Source organism: Pempheris klunzingeri, chromosome 10, assembly GCF_042242105.1.
Source record: "Pempheris klunzingeri isolate RE-2024b chromosome 10, fPemKlu1.hap1, whole genome shotgun sequence".
NCBI lineage: Eukaryota > Metazoa > Chordata > Actinopteri > Acropomatiformes > Pempheridae > Pempheris > Pempheris klunzingeri.
Genome location: NC_092021.1, coordinates 26,390,855 through 26,405,854, shown reverse-complemented (window position 1 = coordinate 26,405,854; position 15,000 = coordinate 26,390,855). Strand labels below are relative to the sequence as shown.

Genomic DNA, 15,000 nt, shown 5'->3' with positions numbered 1-15,000 from the left:
GTATCATTTCTACCTCTGAACTTGATGTCTTCACTGAATATCACATCAGACAAAGAAAAACAACGGAGGTTTTCCAGTGTTTCTGGTCAGTCCTGTGATGTCTGTAGTTCTCTCACAGACAGTGTTTCTGGTCAGTCCTGTGATGTCTGTAGTTGTCTCACAGACAGTGTTTCTGGTCAGTCCTGTGATGTCTGTAGTTCTCTCACAGACGGTGTTTCTGGTCAGTCCTGTGATGTCTGTAGTTGTCTCACAGACAGTGTTTCTGGTCAGTCCTGTGATGTCTGTAGTTGTCTCACAGACAGTGTTTCTGGTCAGTCCTGTGATGTCTGTAGTTCTCTCACAGACGGTGTTTCTGGTCAGTCCTGTGATGTCTGTAGTTCTCTCACAGACGGTGTTTCTGGTCAGTCCTGTGATGTCTGTAGTTCTCTCACAGACGGTGTTTCTGGTCAGTCCTGTGATGTCTGTAGTTCTCTCTGAGACGGTGTTTCTGGTCAGTCCTGTGATGTCTGTAGTTGTCTCACAGACGGTGTTTCTGGTCAGTGCTGTGATGTCTGTAGTTGTCTCACAGACGGTGTTTCTGGTCAGTGCTGTGATGTCTGTAGTTGTCTCACAGACAGTGTTTCTGGTCAGTGCTGTGATGTCAGTAGTTCTCTCACAGACAGTGTTTCTGGTCAGTGCTGTGATGTCAGTAGTTCTCTCACAGACGGTGTTTCTGGTCAGTGCTGTGATGTCTGTAGTTGTCTCACAGACAGTGTTTCTGGTCAGTGCTGTGATGTCAGTAGTTCTCTCACAGACGGTGTTTCTGGTCAGTGCTGTGATGTCTGTAGTTCTCTCACAGACAGTGTTTCTGGTCAGTGCTGTGATGTCTGTAGTTCTCTCACAGACAGTGTTTCTGGTCAGTCCTGTGATGTCTGTAGTTCTCTCACAGACAGTGTTTCTGGTCAGTCCTGTGATGTCTGTAGTTCTCTCACAGACGGTGTTTCTGGTCCGTCCTGTGATGTCTGTAGTTCTCTCAGAGCGGCTGAGAGCTTGTGAGTGTGATGCCTGTGGAGCAGCACGGTTCACGTGTCTGCTTCCTGTGCTTGTTTTGGCTCACAGTGGGTTCACAGTCCTGTTCAGGGTGTGAAGGTCTGTGAGGGTTATTCCTGCCTGCTTCCTGACTCAGGAGGTGAGCAGGCCCCCGTCCACACAGTCAACTGTCCTGAGGGCTTTCCATGGCAGGACCACTGGGGGGGGGGACCACTGTGGGGGGGGGGGGGGACCACTGTGGGGGGACCACTGGGGGGGGACCACTGTGGGGTGGGACCACTGTGGGGGGGGACCGCTGTGGGGGGGGACCACTGTGGGGGGGGACCACTGTGGGACGGGATGGCTGTGGGGTGGGACCGCTGTGGGGGGGGGGGGACCACTGTGGGGGGGGACCACTGTGGGACGGGACTGCTGTGGGACGGGACCACGGTGGGACGGGACCGCTGTGGCGTGGGACCACTGTGGGGGGGGACTGCTGTGGGGGGGGTCACTGTGGGGGGGGGGGTCACTGTGGGGGGCTCCTCGGGAACACCAGCATCCCCTCCACAGTTGTGAGCTCTGTTGTGACTACACACACTGGAGCTGCTCCACCTCCTGTCTGTTGGCAGACTTCTCACTGTCTTGGATGAGGCTGTGGACCTTCAGGAGTTTGGTCCCCCAACCAGCGGGGTGGTGGTGGGGGGGCACCGACAGGTATAGAGATCTGGGGCCACGTTCACCCAAAGCTAACAGCAGCTCCTCCCTTCTTTGCTTTACTTCATGAGCAGCTCTTCAGAGGACTCTTAGTGGGAAGATAAGACCCTTTGTCTTCACAGCCCCACTGTCAGTGACTGTAGCTCTGACAGGCCCTCAGTGACTGTAGCTCCTACTGGCCCTCAGTGACTGTAGCTCTGACAGGCCCTCAGTGACTGTAGCTCCTACAGGCCCTCAGTGACTGTAGCTCTGACAGGCCCTCAGTGACTGTAGCTCCTACAGGCCCTCAGTGACTGTAGCTCCTACAGGCCCTCAGTGACTGTAGCTCCTACAGGCCCTCAGTGACTGTAGCTCCTACAGGCCCTCAGTGACTGTAGCTCCTACAGGCCCTCAGTGACTGTAGCTCCTACAGGCCCTCAGTGACTGTAGCTCCTACAGGCCCTCAGTGACTGTAGCTCCTACAGGCCCTCAGTGACTCAGCCTGGACTCACGTCTGAGGCTGAAGCTTAAACACCGACACACACTCACCTGACACGAAGGCAACTTTCTCCTTTAACACAGAAAGAACATCCGACGCCTTGATGCCTTCAGTCCTGAACGACCCTGCAGGGAGTCAGAGAGAGAAAGAGTCCGTCAGTGGAGCTTTTAGTATTAATCCCATTATCAGATCAACATTCCTGTGAGAGGACACACACACACACACACACACACACACACACACACACACACACACTCACACACACACACACACACACACACACTGCTCAGGCTTCACTTTATTATCCCGTTTTGTCTTAAACATGCTGTATTAAAAGCTTTGTACGTCAGGTCACAGGAAGTGTGCAGAATGTGGTGAAAGAAGTACGAGTGAAGTTCATCTTCATTCTTCTCCGTCTCCTCACATCTTTAAGGCTTCACTCCCGCTCTCATCTCTTCTTTCCCTCACAGTTCATCTGCTCATCCGTCTGTCATGTTATGAAATCTCTCTCTCTCATTTTTAGTAAAGCTCCCTCCCTCTCTCTCTCTCTCTCTCTCTCTCTCTCTCCTTTTGTAGAAAACAAGCCCAAATGTCCATGTCCTGCTGTGTGTATGTGCATGTGATACACACACACACACACACACACACACACACACACTCCAAGAACATTCCACAGTGAGAACGCTAAGTCGGCAAAATCTATCTCAGGACACAGCAAGAGAGAGAGAGAGAGAGAGAGAGAGAGAGAGAGAGAGAGAGAGAGAGAGAGAGAGAGAGAGAGAGACACCAGAACACACTGGTGTCTCTATTTTCAAAGTCAGATCCCTGTTTTAAAGCGCTGACATCAACACAAACCAGTTTTCTGTTCATGAAACATAAAAAAAAAAGAAAAGCCAAAACAACTGAGGCTGAACGACTCATGTTTCTGTTTTCATTTTCAGTTCTGTGAAGGTTGATGTTTTTCTACCACTTGTTTTTGTGATTCGATCCGAGGTGACAAACTTCCATCCACAGTGTGACTGACACACTGACACATGTGAGCCGTCAGGTCTCAGACAGGCTGACCTGATGATCAGGTTCGTGTCGGCTCTTTGCTTCGGCCCACAGGAGCCGACTCCACCCTGATCCATCCATCTCTAAAGGACCATACCGCTGTTTGTGTGTGGCTGCTTGGCCGTCTACGACAGAACACTGACGTACTGCATCAGAACAAGGTCTGCAGCTACATGGACTGGATCTGTCAGCGCTTGGTCGAGTGAGCTGTGTCTGGTTGTTTGTGAAGGCCGAGCACAGGACAGGGGACCTTCAGAGCAGCAGCTGTAAAGAGATGAATGAAAACCAGATGCGTGGAATAAAGCATCATAACAAAGCCGTCAGGTTGAGTATCTGACCTGCAGTGAACAGGATCAACACGCTGAGCCACTTTAAAAAGGCCCAGTGTAAGTAGTGCAGTGTAGATGTGAGGCCTCAGGCTTCCACTTCTCTGCTCATCACACGTCATGTTCAGCCTTCTACCATTTCATCTGGATCGCTTGCAGCCTCGTTAGAGACCAAAACATCATGAAGTATCACGTGCACGCGGACGAGGAGCTGATAAAAACACTCTTCTGAAGCTTGGAGCCACAACAAGTGATGGCTCTTGCATCCATTTGGATTTTTACTGGTTTCCTCCACAAAGAATCACTGAGTGACTCTGGAGTAAAACATCAGAAAACCTGCTTTTGAGAGATTAGAAATGAAAAAAAACTTTGTTCTGATGGGACAAACATCCCAAAAGTAGGTTCTACCAGAGAGCTCAGATACAGAGGACAGCTAAGATGTTCCTTTATCATTCACAAGGTACCAAACAAACAGCACAGCACTCCTCTAACAGCCGGGGTTAGCTGCTGTGTTTGGACATGCTGTCCAGCCCAGACAGCTTCCACATGAAGATATCTGTAGTTGTAGTTGTAGATGCAGACAGACAGTTGTTTCCCTGAGATGCCACTCTGATGTCAGAGGAAACACACAGTCTGGACCCTAGATGGCATCAGGTTAAACCTGCACACACATGCAGCGCACCTCCAGCCTCCACCCACCGAGCACAGCCTCGCTCCAGCTAAACACTCAGCTCCATTCAGAAACAAATCAATGTGGTGTGACTGCTCACTCCGACTGATTATGTTCATGAATAAGTCTAAAACACCACAACAAGCTGTCTCAGCCAGCTCGCGGTTTCATCTAACAGCCAATTTCACAATGTTGCTCCATGACGCAGACGCAGCTGGAGGCCGAGCGGCCGAGTCTCTGCCGTCCGTCCTGATGCTAAAACTCTAAAGACCTGCACAGAAAAAAACTGCTGATGGTTCCAGGAAATGAAGCGAAGAGGAGAGAGAAGAGTGTGCTGCCAACATCAGCAGCTTCTTCTCAAGGAAGAGAGAGAGTGAGACTCATTTATCCACAAGTGTTAAGAGGGAACATTTTTATCATTTCAACACACACACACACACAGGAAGCTGCCACTCCTGCCTCTGGACAAACACACACACACACACACACACACACACACATCAGTTTTCTTATGGGTGGTGACTTCCATCTTGCGTTTGACAGGAAAGCGATGATGAGTCACAGGCAGGTTTGGTCGTGGCTCTGCAGAGTCTCGCTGCTCTCTCACTCCAAGCCAGAAGGAAATAAAACACTTGAGCCGTTGTCCTGTAATTTAATCTGCTTTCTCTCTCTGCAACTGTTGTTTCTCACAAGGAAGAAAAGAGGGAGCGACAAAGAGGATTATGCAAATGGTTTCAACTGTCGATAACACACACACACACACACACACACACAGTTTATGAGGACATCACATTGACTTACATTCATTCCCAAAGCAATTCTCATCCCAACCTTAACCATAACCACTATGTAACCCAGCTTTTACCCCGACCAAAACCCAAGTCTTACCCCAAAATTGAACGGTTTACATCGTGGGGACCAGCTTTGTCCCCAGATGGGACGATGACGGCCACAATGTGACTGATCACACACACACACACACACACACACACACACACACACACACACACACAGTCTCCTCAGTGGCCTTGACAAAAAGTGTCGACACTCCATCAAGTACAAAGAGACAGAAAATATGTGAATATATTTCCCGACTTCTAGACTCGGTGACTTTCCCGGTTGTCCCTCCGTCGTGCAGCTTCACAAACAAACACCATCACCTCCACAACACAAACATGTGTGACAGAGTGCCGACGCCTCACGCTGCTGTCGGCTCACAGACTTCTCCCATCCTGCAGGTTTATGTCCATGCAGACCTCAGCTGTCTCTCCACAGAGCTGAAGCTCCCAAAGGGAAACCAGTTGTCATTGTTAAATACAGCTCATGATTGGCCTTTTGTATTACTGCTTATAGTCGTGGGGGTAAAGAGTCAGTGCCCCCGTGATGAACGCTGCGTACTTCAGGAAACACCCTGCTGTCGATAAAGTACAATAAAGTGATAATTGGAATGTTTTCACTGCATTTATTCAGCCTGAGCGTTCACTGTATTATTGTCTTACTTATCACCCGGTGCAGCAGTCAGTGGTTCACACAGCGCTGGAACAGAGGAGCTCCACCAGGCTCTGCTCGGCTCAGGAGATACTATAAAACACCGCTGATGCGTCCAGCTGCTGTAGATATGAACTCATCACCTCCTAAATATGCTCCAGGGTGAAGGCTGCAGGGGGCTTTTATTGTGGAATCACCTGAAGACGTGTTGTCAGAGGGCGGGTCGGCACGTTGTGGTGGACACACATTCATGTTAACACAGAGGAAAGGTAACGGTGAGAGAGCCAGGAAACAACAGGAGACTACTTTAAGCATCTAACTGCACAATGACATTTGGTTTATTTCTTATTCTTGTGACAAAACAGTGTGTGTGTGTGTGTGTCTGTCTGTGTGTGTGTGTGTGTGTGTGCGCGTGTGTGTGTGTGTGCGTGTGTGCGTGTGTGTGTGTGTGTCTGTTTTATGTTGCTTTTAATCTTGATGTACAAACTGTCTCTGTGGGCTCCTCAGGGAAACAGATAAAACAATAGTCAACATGTTCTCTCTCTCTCACACACACACACACACACACACACACACACACACACACACACACACACACACACACACACGGTCAGTTAATTACACAAAAGAGCAGTGTGGTCGATCTATTCAAATACATCTTGTAGGGCTCTCGAGTATTAAAATGACTACCGTGCATGTTTTTGTTCTTATCTTGGCTCCTTGCCCTCTCTCTCTCTCACACACACACACACTCACACACACACACACACACACACACACACACACACACACACACACACACACACACACACACACACACACACACACACACACACACACACACACACACACCTTTGATCAGACATGTGTTTTCTCCATCAGAGATATTCACCGCGTATACACATATTCAGCGTATGTTTGTACAGTAGCGATACAGCAGTGATTACAGCTGCATATGGCTGTTTAACACACTGCTCTGAATGACTGGGGGGCACTGAACTGACACACACACACACACACACACACACACACACACACACACACACACACACACACACACACACACAGAGCAGGTAGACTCCTACAGCCAACACAGTCAAATCCTCAGACAGAGGAAAACCTGAATGATCTGACAGTCTCCATCTTTGCTGCCACGCTGCCCTGTGTGTGTGTGTGTGTGTGTGTGTGTGTGTGTGTGTGTGTGTGTGTGTGTGCCCTTACACTGAGGCTGACATCATCCAGAAACCAACTAGACCATCTGCGAGCCATTGGTACACTAATGGAAGACTGTGTGTGTGTGTGTGTGTGTGTGTGTGTGTTCGGTGAACTCTCTATCATCTACTCAGGATTGAGATTTAATTCCACCAGCAAATATCAGATTGAATGAGTCTGGCAGCTGAATTAGTAGTTCCAGCCGGAGCATTAAAGCAGCAGCAGCATCACTGGCAGCAGGACGAAGTATTAAAACCAGTCGGCCAATGTTTAGTGAGGTTTGTCTGAGTAACAGTTACAAAGCTCAAGGCTCATACTGAAATCACATACAAGAGGGAAAAGCAGGAATCCGTGGGTCTCCATCCCGTCTACGTCATCAGATACTGAAGTGGAAGCTGCAAGTAGCACTTAATGATTTTCACATTAATCAAAGAAATATGTAGATTTAGGAGCTTTTATTTCAGTGGATCAGCATTCCCTGACCCTTCTGTTGTGTTTTGTGTCTAATGTACCTTTTTCTTGTATTAGACTTGTTATTATAACCCACACCGTGTGGTTTTGGTGCTAAATGTGACCAAACCGCAACTGAAAGTTCATAATAATAATAAAAGAAAATGGAAATCATGAGTCAACTAAGAATAATCTGAGAAATGTATAACAACAGTTGGTCCTGAACAGGATTTAATCCCTGCTCTGTCTGACCCACTCAGCGACCACACTGTCTCCTGTGGAAGTCGACCCTCTAACCAGATCACCAGGTGGGTGTAGGTAGCCAAACAGTGGCCGTCTGACTTTTTACATCTGCTCTGTAAATAAAGCGACACTGTGACTGTTGGGTTGTTTGCAGGGAAAAGGAGCACGAAGGAGTTGTGGGCGGCGATGCAGATGTCTGAGCTCAGACTGTGTGTCTCCAGTCACACAGCGACATTAAAGGTGCCCTGTGGAGCTGAGCTCCAAACAAACTACGGTCGGGTTTACATTCAGCATTACTCACCAAAACACAGTGTGAGCCTGCAGGACTCCAGGGTTAACACTTACAGAGCTGATCTCTGTTCACATGCTGCACTTTCTACGTCCACGTCTTTTCTTGGATCAGTAGAGAACGCTGACACCAATTAGGTTCACTTAATGAAACCAACAGTGACCTAATTCATTTAATTAAACGTCCCCACAGCAGTCAGACCCCAGACTAAACTGATCCAAGTGATATCAGGTCATATAGATGATCAACAGCAGCGTTTACTACGAGGAACACTGTGTTTCAATGAGAAGTTGAGGAGCTAAAGGCTTTAAACTGATGTGTTCACAGCACACGGTGTAGCTTCCTGGTTCTTTCTAAAGGTCTGTGCTCTCAGTCACTAACCTCACGTCTTCCTCAACACAGCATGGCGTTCATTTTGTAAATCAGGGTCCCTTTTACAGGGAAACAAACCTTAAATCAGGGTGTGATTTAGACTCAGACTACCTTGTGACTAACCAAGGAGGCGTCGACCAATCAGGAGACAGTTTGTGCACTCATGAGAGGAGCAGCTACCTACCATCACTGAGACTGAGGCTCAAATCAGCATCAAAGAGCTACAAGCTTTTGTTTGAGAAACTCCAGGAACAACAGAAGCCGACTGATTACAGATTCACAGATTACTTTTCCCTCTCAGCTATGCAAAGATGTTCTTGTGATGCAGCAGTCAGAGTCTCACCACCTCCAGCATCCAGAATCTCTGCTGTAATCTCCTTTCTGGCAGCTGTGTGTGCATCAGAATATATTTGGATGGAGTACAGTTACCTTTCTGTGCTCCTGCAGGAAAAAGCTCAGACAAACTGAGGAAATTGGAAAGACTGAAGTACGATAAGAGAGAAATGTATCCATTGTTTTCTCTGGTTTTTAGTCCTCAGACTCAGCGAGTGTTTCCAGGCAACCAGCAGAAAGAGCCGGCTCTGCTCGTCCTCCTGCAGCAGCTTGTTAGTATGAAACACTCAGTGAATAAACTTCTAATAACCATGAATGACTGACTTTGTCTCCGGTCTCATTTACATGCTAGCAAGGATGAAAGTAGTGATTTCTAATTAAGCCCGCTTCAGTCAACACATACAGCGAGGAGCGCCGGAGCCTCGGCAGGTCGCAGCCGGGAGATATTCCACAGCCACCGAGGGGGGAGGCATCAAAACTACCACACTGACAACATGAAAGAAGATTACTGATGGTTATAAAACGCAGTGACTGGAGTAAAGCTGGCACACTGACAGTAACAGGAGCAGCTCAGCTCAGACCACCACCCCCCCACCCCCCCACGGCCCGGAGCAACACGACACCAGCAGGTGCTGACCTGACCGGACGGCTCCTCACTCCCAATGTAAAGAGCACAATATGTTTGGGGGAACTTTTCCAGCTTTAAAGGGAGAAGTCTGATGCTCCGTACATGATAAATTACATCATCACTCGAATAAAAAGTAAAGGCAGGAAGTAGTTCATCACGCTAACTGAATGTGATCAATATACTAGGGAAGGTAAATTAGAAATAAAGTCCTCATATTGATTATTGAATACTCGGTCTGTTATTTCTGTGCAGGTCTGAGAGCTGAGGCCAGAAAATCATTTTGAAGTAAGAATGTGGTGCCAAACAGTTGACTTCTTCAGTCCCACTGTGTGTGAGGAGTGGGATGATGTACAGCCAGCGGCAAAACGATTATTTATTGCATTATTGTAAACGGATCCCCGTCAGGATGATCTAACACCTGCAGCCTCCTGCTGACAGTAATGACATTATCTCTCACTTAAAACCTGCTTCTGTCTTCAGCTTACGGTCAGTTTACATTCTTCCCACTTCCAACACGATGTGCTGACGCAGCCTTTACACAAGTCAAACTTGTACATACTCTGATGCCAAACTAAGCTTTTCCTTTACAAAGTGGAACCTTAATAGCTTCCCATCAGCACCGGTTCACAGTGGGATAACAGACCGGACAGAGAAAGGCCTTATCTGTGGGACTGCTGACAAAATGCTGCGTGCTGTCCTCCTCCTCCTTCTGGAGATCATTATGCTCCATATGCACCCCCACTTTCTGATTACTAACTGGATCATGTCAGCGCCTGGTGAAGCTGCACCGCTAATCAGCTCCATTCGTCTGTGCTGACGGCACATTTCTCCAGTTCCACACCAGACTGGTTCTGATTGATCCACACACACACACACACACACACACACACAGACACACACACACACACACACGTCTCCTCACAGTGTGGGGTCAGCTGTGCTCACAGCGCTCTGCAGATTAAACAGTGAGATCACAGTATTAATATAATGTAGCTTCATAAAGTCAAAGGTCCTTATGAGGAATACACTGTGTATTTTAGATGTAGCCCACTGGCTCACTGTAACTGAAGGATACACACCTACTAATAACACACACACACACACACACACACACACACACACACACACACACACACAGACACACACAGACACACACACACACACACACACACACACAGACACACACACAGAGAACACACAGAGAACACACACACACACACACACACACACACACAGAGAACACACACACACACACACACACAGAGAACACACACACACACACACACACACACACACACAGAGAACACACACACACACACACACACACACACACACACACACACAGAGAACACACACACACACACACACACAGACACACACACAGAGAACACACACACACACACACACACACACACAGAGAACACACACACACACACACAGAGAACACACACACACACACACAGACACACACACACACACAGACACACACACACACACACACACAGAGAACACACACACACACACACAGACAGAAGTCTTTCAGAGAGCGTTCATGGTTTTTTCATTTGCTAGTAGGAATAAATGTTGCTTTAATGTTTTGTTCTTGTGAAGTTTGTGTGTGTGTGTGTGTGTGTGTGTGTGTGTGTCTTAGATCACCATCATATCCCATGTGTTCTATCCATGCAGCTCGCTGGTTGCCATGGTTACCCCCCGAACTCCCCGACAACATCCACCACACACACACACACACACACACACACACACACACACACACACACATATTTCAAACACTTTGTGCCCACCAAACCCCACCAAAGGAACAAAAGCGTAAGCGTTCGGCCATGAGTGCACTCTGAGTGTGTGTGTGTACAGTGAGCAAGGTCACACAGACAGGAAGTGATGTCACTGCCAGCACTGCGTGTGTGTGTGTGATCCATATTACCTATGTCTATTCTTACGAGCAGCTACAGGGGTAAGGTCACAATATGCTCGGCTGCACACACACAAGCACAGAGACGTAGCTGGTGTTCAATGTTTCCAGACGTGTAGATGTTAAAGGTCAACATGCAGTCCTGCTGGAACCATTAACGCTGCAACCCCCCCTTCCACACACACACACACACACACACGAGCTCTCAGAAGCTGCACACAGGAGCCAAACGATGACCGAGCCGTCCAGGGAGGACTGCTGCCATCGCTGAAGTGTGCACAGAAGTGAGTGTGCGTGAGATCAGCAGTCAGACGCTTCCAGCTTTAGGTTCTGTTCACGTAGCAGCGCCTCAGCCACTGAGAGACACCAGCTCTTCAGCAGACAGTGAAGGTGACACTGCGGATGCTCCGACAGCCAAAAGACGTCAGTTTCACTTATTAAGGCTGTATATCTCCTGCTGCGCCATAAATATGACTCAGTTATCCAAGAGGAGCTCATTTCCCCCCCGTCGGTACGACTGGAGCCAAAATTCAAAAGATCAAATGAGCCTAATGTGTGTGTGTTTGCTGTATCTACTAGTTTTGAATGGTTTAACGGCTGTATGCAAAATCAAACTGCCGTGAGTGTGAGAAGCCATAAAACACACACACACACACACACACACACACACACACACACACACACACACACACAGAGGTCATGTGTGTGCCTAAGTGTCTTTAGAGGGCAACAGGTGAGGCCGTCTGCACCCTGGTAACAGCTGCCCTGACAACCGGCTGGCGGACCCCATGTGTTGCCACGGAGACGGGGCTGGGCTATATAATAACATCTAAATCACATCTTCGCTTACATGCTGAAAGAATTCACAGTGACGCTGTACAGTATTCTTGGATGAATGGCGGGGCAGTTTTTATCCCTCCATCAGTCACTGATGTTGGTGCTGCTAACAGCAGTCTGATCAAAGCCACACTTGTCATCCACTCACGCCGGCACATGTTAACCGCCAGGATTGGGTTGCATCAGCTGCTTGGGTCCATTACTACATTTGTGTCTGAGACCTTATTAAGCTCTTACTGTGCCGAGCTGTTCGTTTCAAAATGGCTGCTAAAGGCCTTCAGTAAAGTGTGAAGTGGTCACCAGGAAACATCTGTAGAGACAGATGTCCAATCAGAAAGCAATCAGTGATGGAAACATGGACGTCACCACAGCAGAACCAGCAGAAATAATGTTCAACAGAAAGTGTGTGAGTCTCAGCGTAGTTTAGATTCACAGCTCCGTGTCGTATTTCCCCCGTGATGCCACCTTCACATGGTCGGACACGTGCTGTGTATAATCAGACCATGTCAGGCTTCACACTCCCCACTGTGACCGTGTTTACACCCACTGTGAGCTGCACACACACATTCACAGAGCACGAGTTACATCCATGTCACTTCTAGTGAGGGAGGGACGGCCCCTGTGTGATCATTCATTCCCTCACACTACACAGAGCAGTTGTCTGTCTCTGGAAGGAAGGAGGCTACTTAAAGTCTTTCCTTAACTTTCTCACTGTTGCCTTCACTCTCATCTCCTCATGAGGACTCTCTGCCGACGCCACAGCTCCAACCTACAGCTGCAGTCTTATGGATGCACATGTCCGCCAGGCCGCAGCCTCCAGCGTGGCCCTGGGGCCCCGTGCATGCTGCCCCCCCACACTGCTGTGCCTGTAACCCTGGAGGAGAGGGAACTGTAACAGAGGGCTAAACATTCTGTTTACCTCCAGTTCTTTGTTTGAAGAACAAAGTGGCGTTTAGTGAACTCAGTGTCCCAGACTCCTCAGGTGCTCACAGGTGTGTGTGAACACAAACAGATTAATGATGTTATTCATGCATGTTTTTCCGTCTCCGGTAAACAGCGTGAATGCTGGAGCAAAGCACTGATGGTGTCAGTACCAGCAGACACTCAGGGAGAAGGAGGCCTGTCCAACCACAGTGTATACTCTTCTTCTCTGAAGTCCTTTTACACATAAAGTTGGTTAAAGTGTGGTGAGCTTCATAATACCGGTCGATGGAGGAGAGACAACCAGAGCCAGAGCTCATTATTTTTAACGAGCTCCACCTTTTCAGTCTCCTCGCTGGTTTTCAACTTACTGCCGCTGGTGTTTTCACCGGCCTGAACCTCTGTCCCACCGAACCGAGGCCGCTGATGGAACTGATCTTTATGAAGAGAACCGCCGTCGACATTAGAGCCGCTCACACAGTCTCATTTCAGCCAACTGATCCCCGACTGTCAGCAGCAACCGACCAGGAGTCTGTCAGTAGCTGCCTCATGTCCTCCATCAGCACCGTCAGCCTGGGTATGAATTATTCAGCTCTGTCTCGTTATTCTAACATATTACCTGCATATATTCTTTAACACTGCAGGGCGAATGTGTTTCCTATCTGACTGTCTCACACACACACACACACACACACACACACACTCACACACACACACACACTTTAATGGCCTCGGCTCCAGTTTCCCCTGCAGAGGAAAACCACATCCATCACCCCTCCAACACAAACCACACACTGCTCTCTCTCTCGCCGTCTCTCACTCCTTCCTAAATGTGCGTGTCCACACACACACACACACACACACACACACACACACACACACACACACACACACACACACACACACACACACACACACACTTAGAGAAAGAAAGAGCTTGTAATAGTTAAGTGCTTGCCAGACATCACACTCAAGTCACAGACACAGCAGATGATGTGTTCTCCATAGGGAAGTTTCTTCTCATGAAGGGACAGTTGCTGGAAAAAAACCACACAATGCAGCTATGACAGAGTGAACCATCCCTCTGTCTCTCTCCCTCTCTCTCTCTCTCTCTCTCTCTCTCTCTCTCTCCCTCTCTCTCTCTCCCTCTCTCTCTCTCCCCATCTACACTCGCTCACTTTAACTACTTACTTCTCATTTCTGGATAAGTGAGACTCTCCCTGCTGTTTCCCACAGCGATAACAATGAGCTCTTCCTCCTATTAAAGACTCAAGGCTGCTGCACACACACACACACACACACACACACACACACACACACACACACCCATTTGGCTGCAGTCCATCAAAACAAAACACTTTCACCTACCAAGGCTCTGACTAGCTGAAGACCCTGTGGACTGTATGTGTGTGTGTGTGTTTGCGTCTCCACATGTATTTTTCTGTGTGTGTACTCGTCCCTCTCTTCCTCTCTCCTGTCCATCGCCACCATCTGACTCATTCAGCAGGAGCCAATGAAATCAAAGCTTCGGTTTGGGGGTGATGACATCATTTGCGCTGCGTTCCAACCACATGGAGAGATGCCATCTGGAGGGTGCTGACTCAGCACAACACACTCAGAAGTACAGCAGAATCCCTCCGTATTGTAGCCTGGGATCAAACAGTACTGGTCCCAGTTCAACCAGACTGGAGGAAAAAACACGTCCAGGGATTCTGACTCACTCCCTTCAAAAGGTCGGATCATAGAAGTCAGGGAAAAACTGATCGTCTCACTTTCCTCTGGTGGCTTCTTACAGGTACACTCAGAGTTTAGAGATTTCTGGGTCCATCCTCATGTAACGGAGGCTGATATTTAATAGCTCACAGCATCGTATATTTGAATAAAAAAAACTCTGTTCACCTCTGAGGCTGTCCTTTGGGTGAACTGACCCTTTAAAGACTATTAGGGTGTAATCAGTGAACCAAAGTCCTGCTGCCTTCACACATCTGATCAGCACACTGCAGTAGCAGCGAGCTAACAGGTCGAACGTCCCGCAGGCTCATGGTTCT

At 48.4% G+C, this 15,000-nt stretch overlaps 1 protein-coding gene across 1 annotated transcript in view; it reads right to left on the bottom strand.

Annotated features, from left to right (window-relative positions):
- The window catches only part of kalrna (kalirin RhoGEF kinase a), a 103,318-nt gene that overhangs the window by 70,741 nt on the left and 17,577 nt on the right, over positions 1-15,000 (bottom strand). Inside the window, exon 2 of the mRNA XM_070838565.1 lies at positions 2,251-2,325. Coding sequence (XP_070694666.1) covers positions 2,251-2,325 — 75 coding nt within the window. The remainder of the gene's footprint in view (positions 1-2,250; positions 2,326-15,000) is intronic.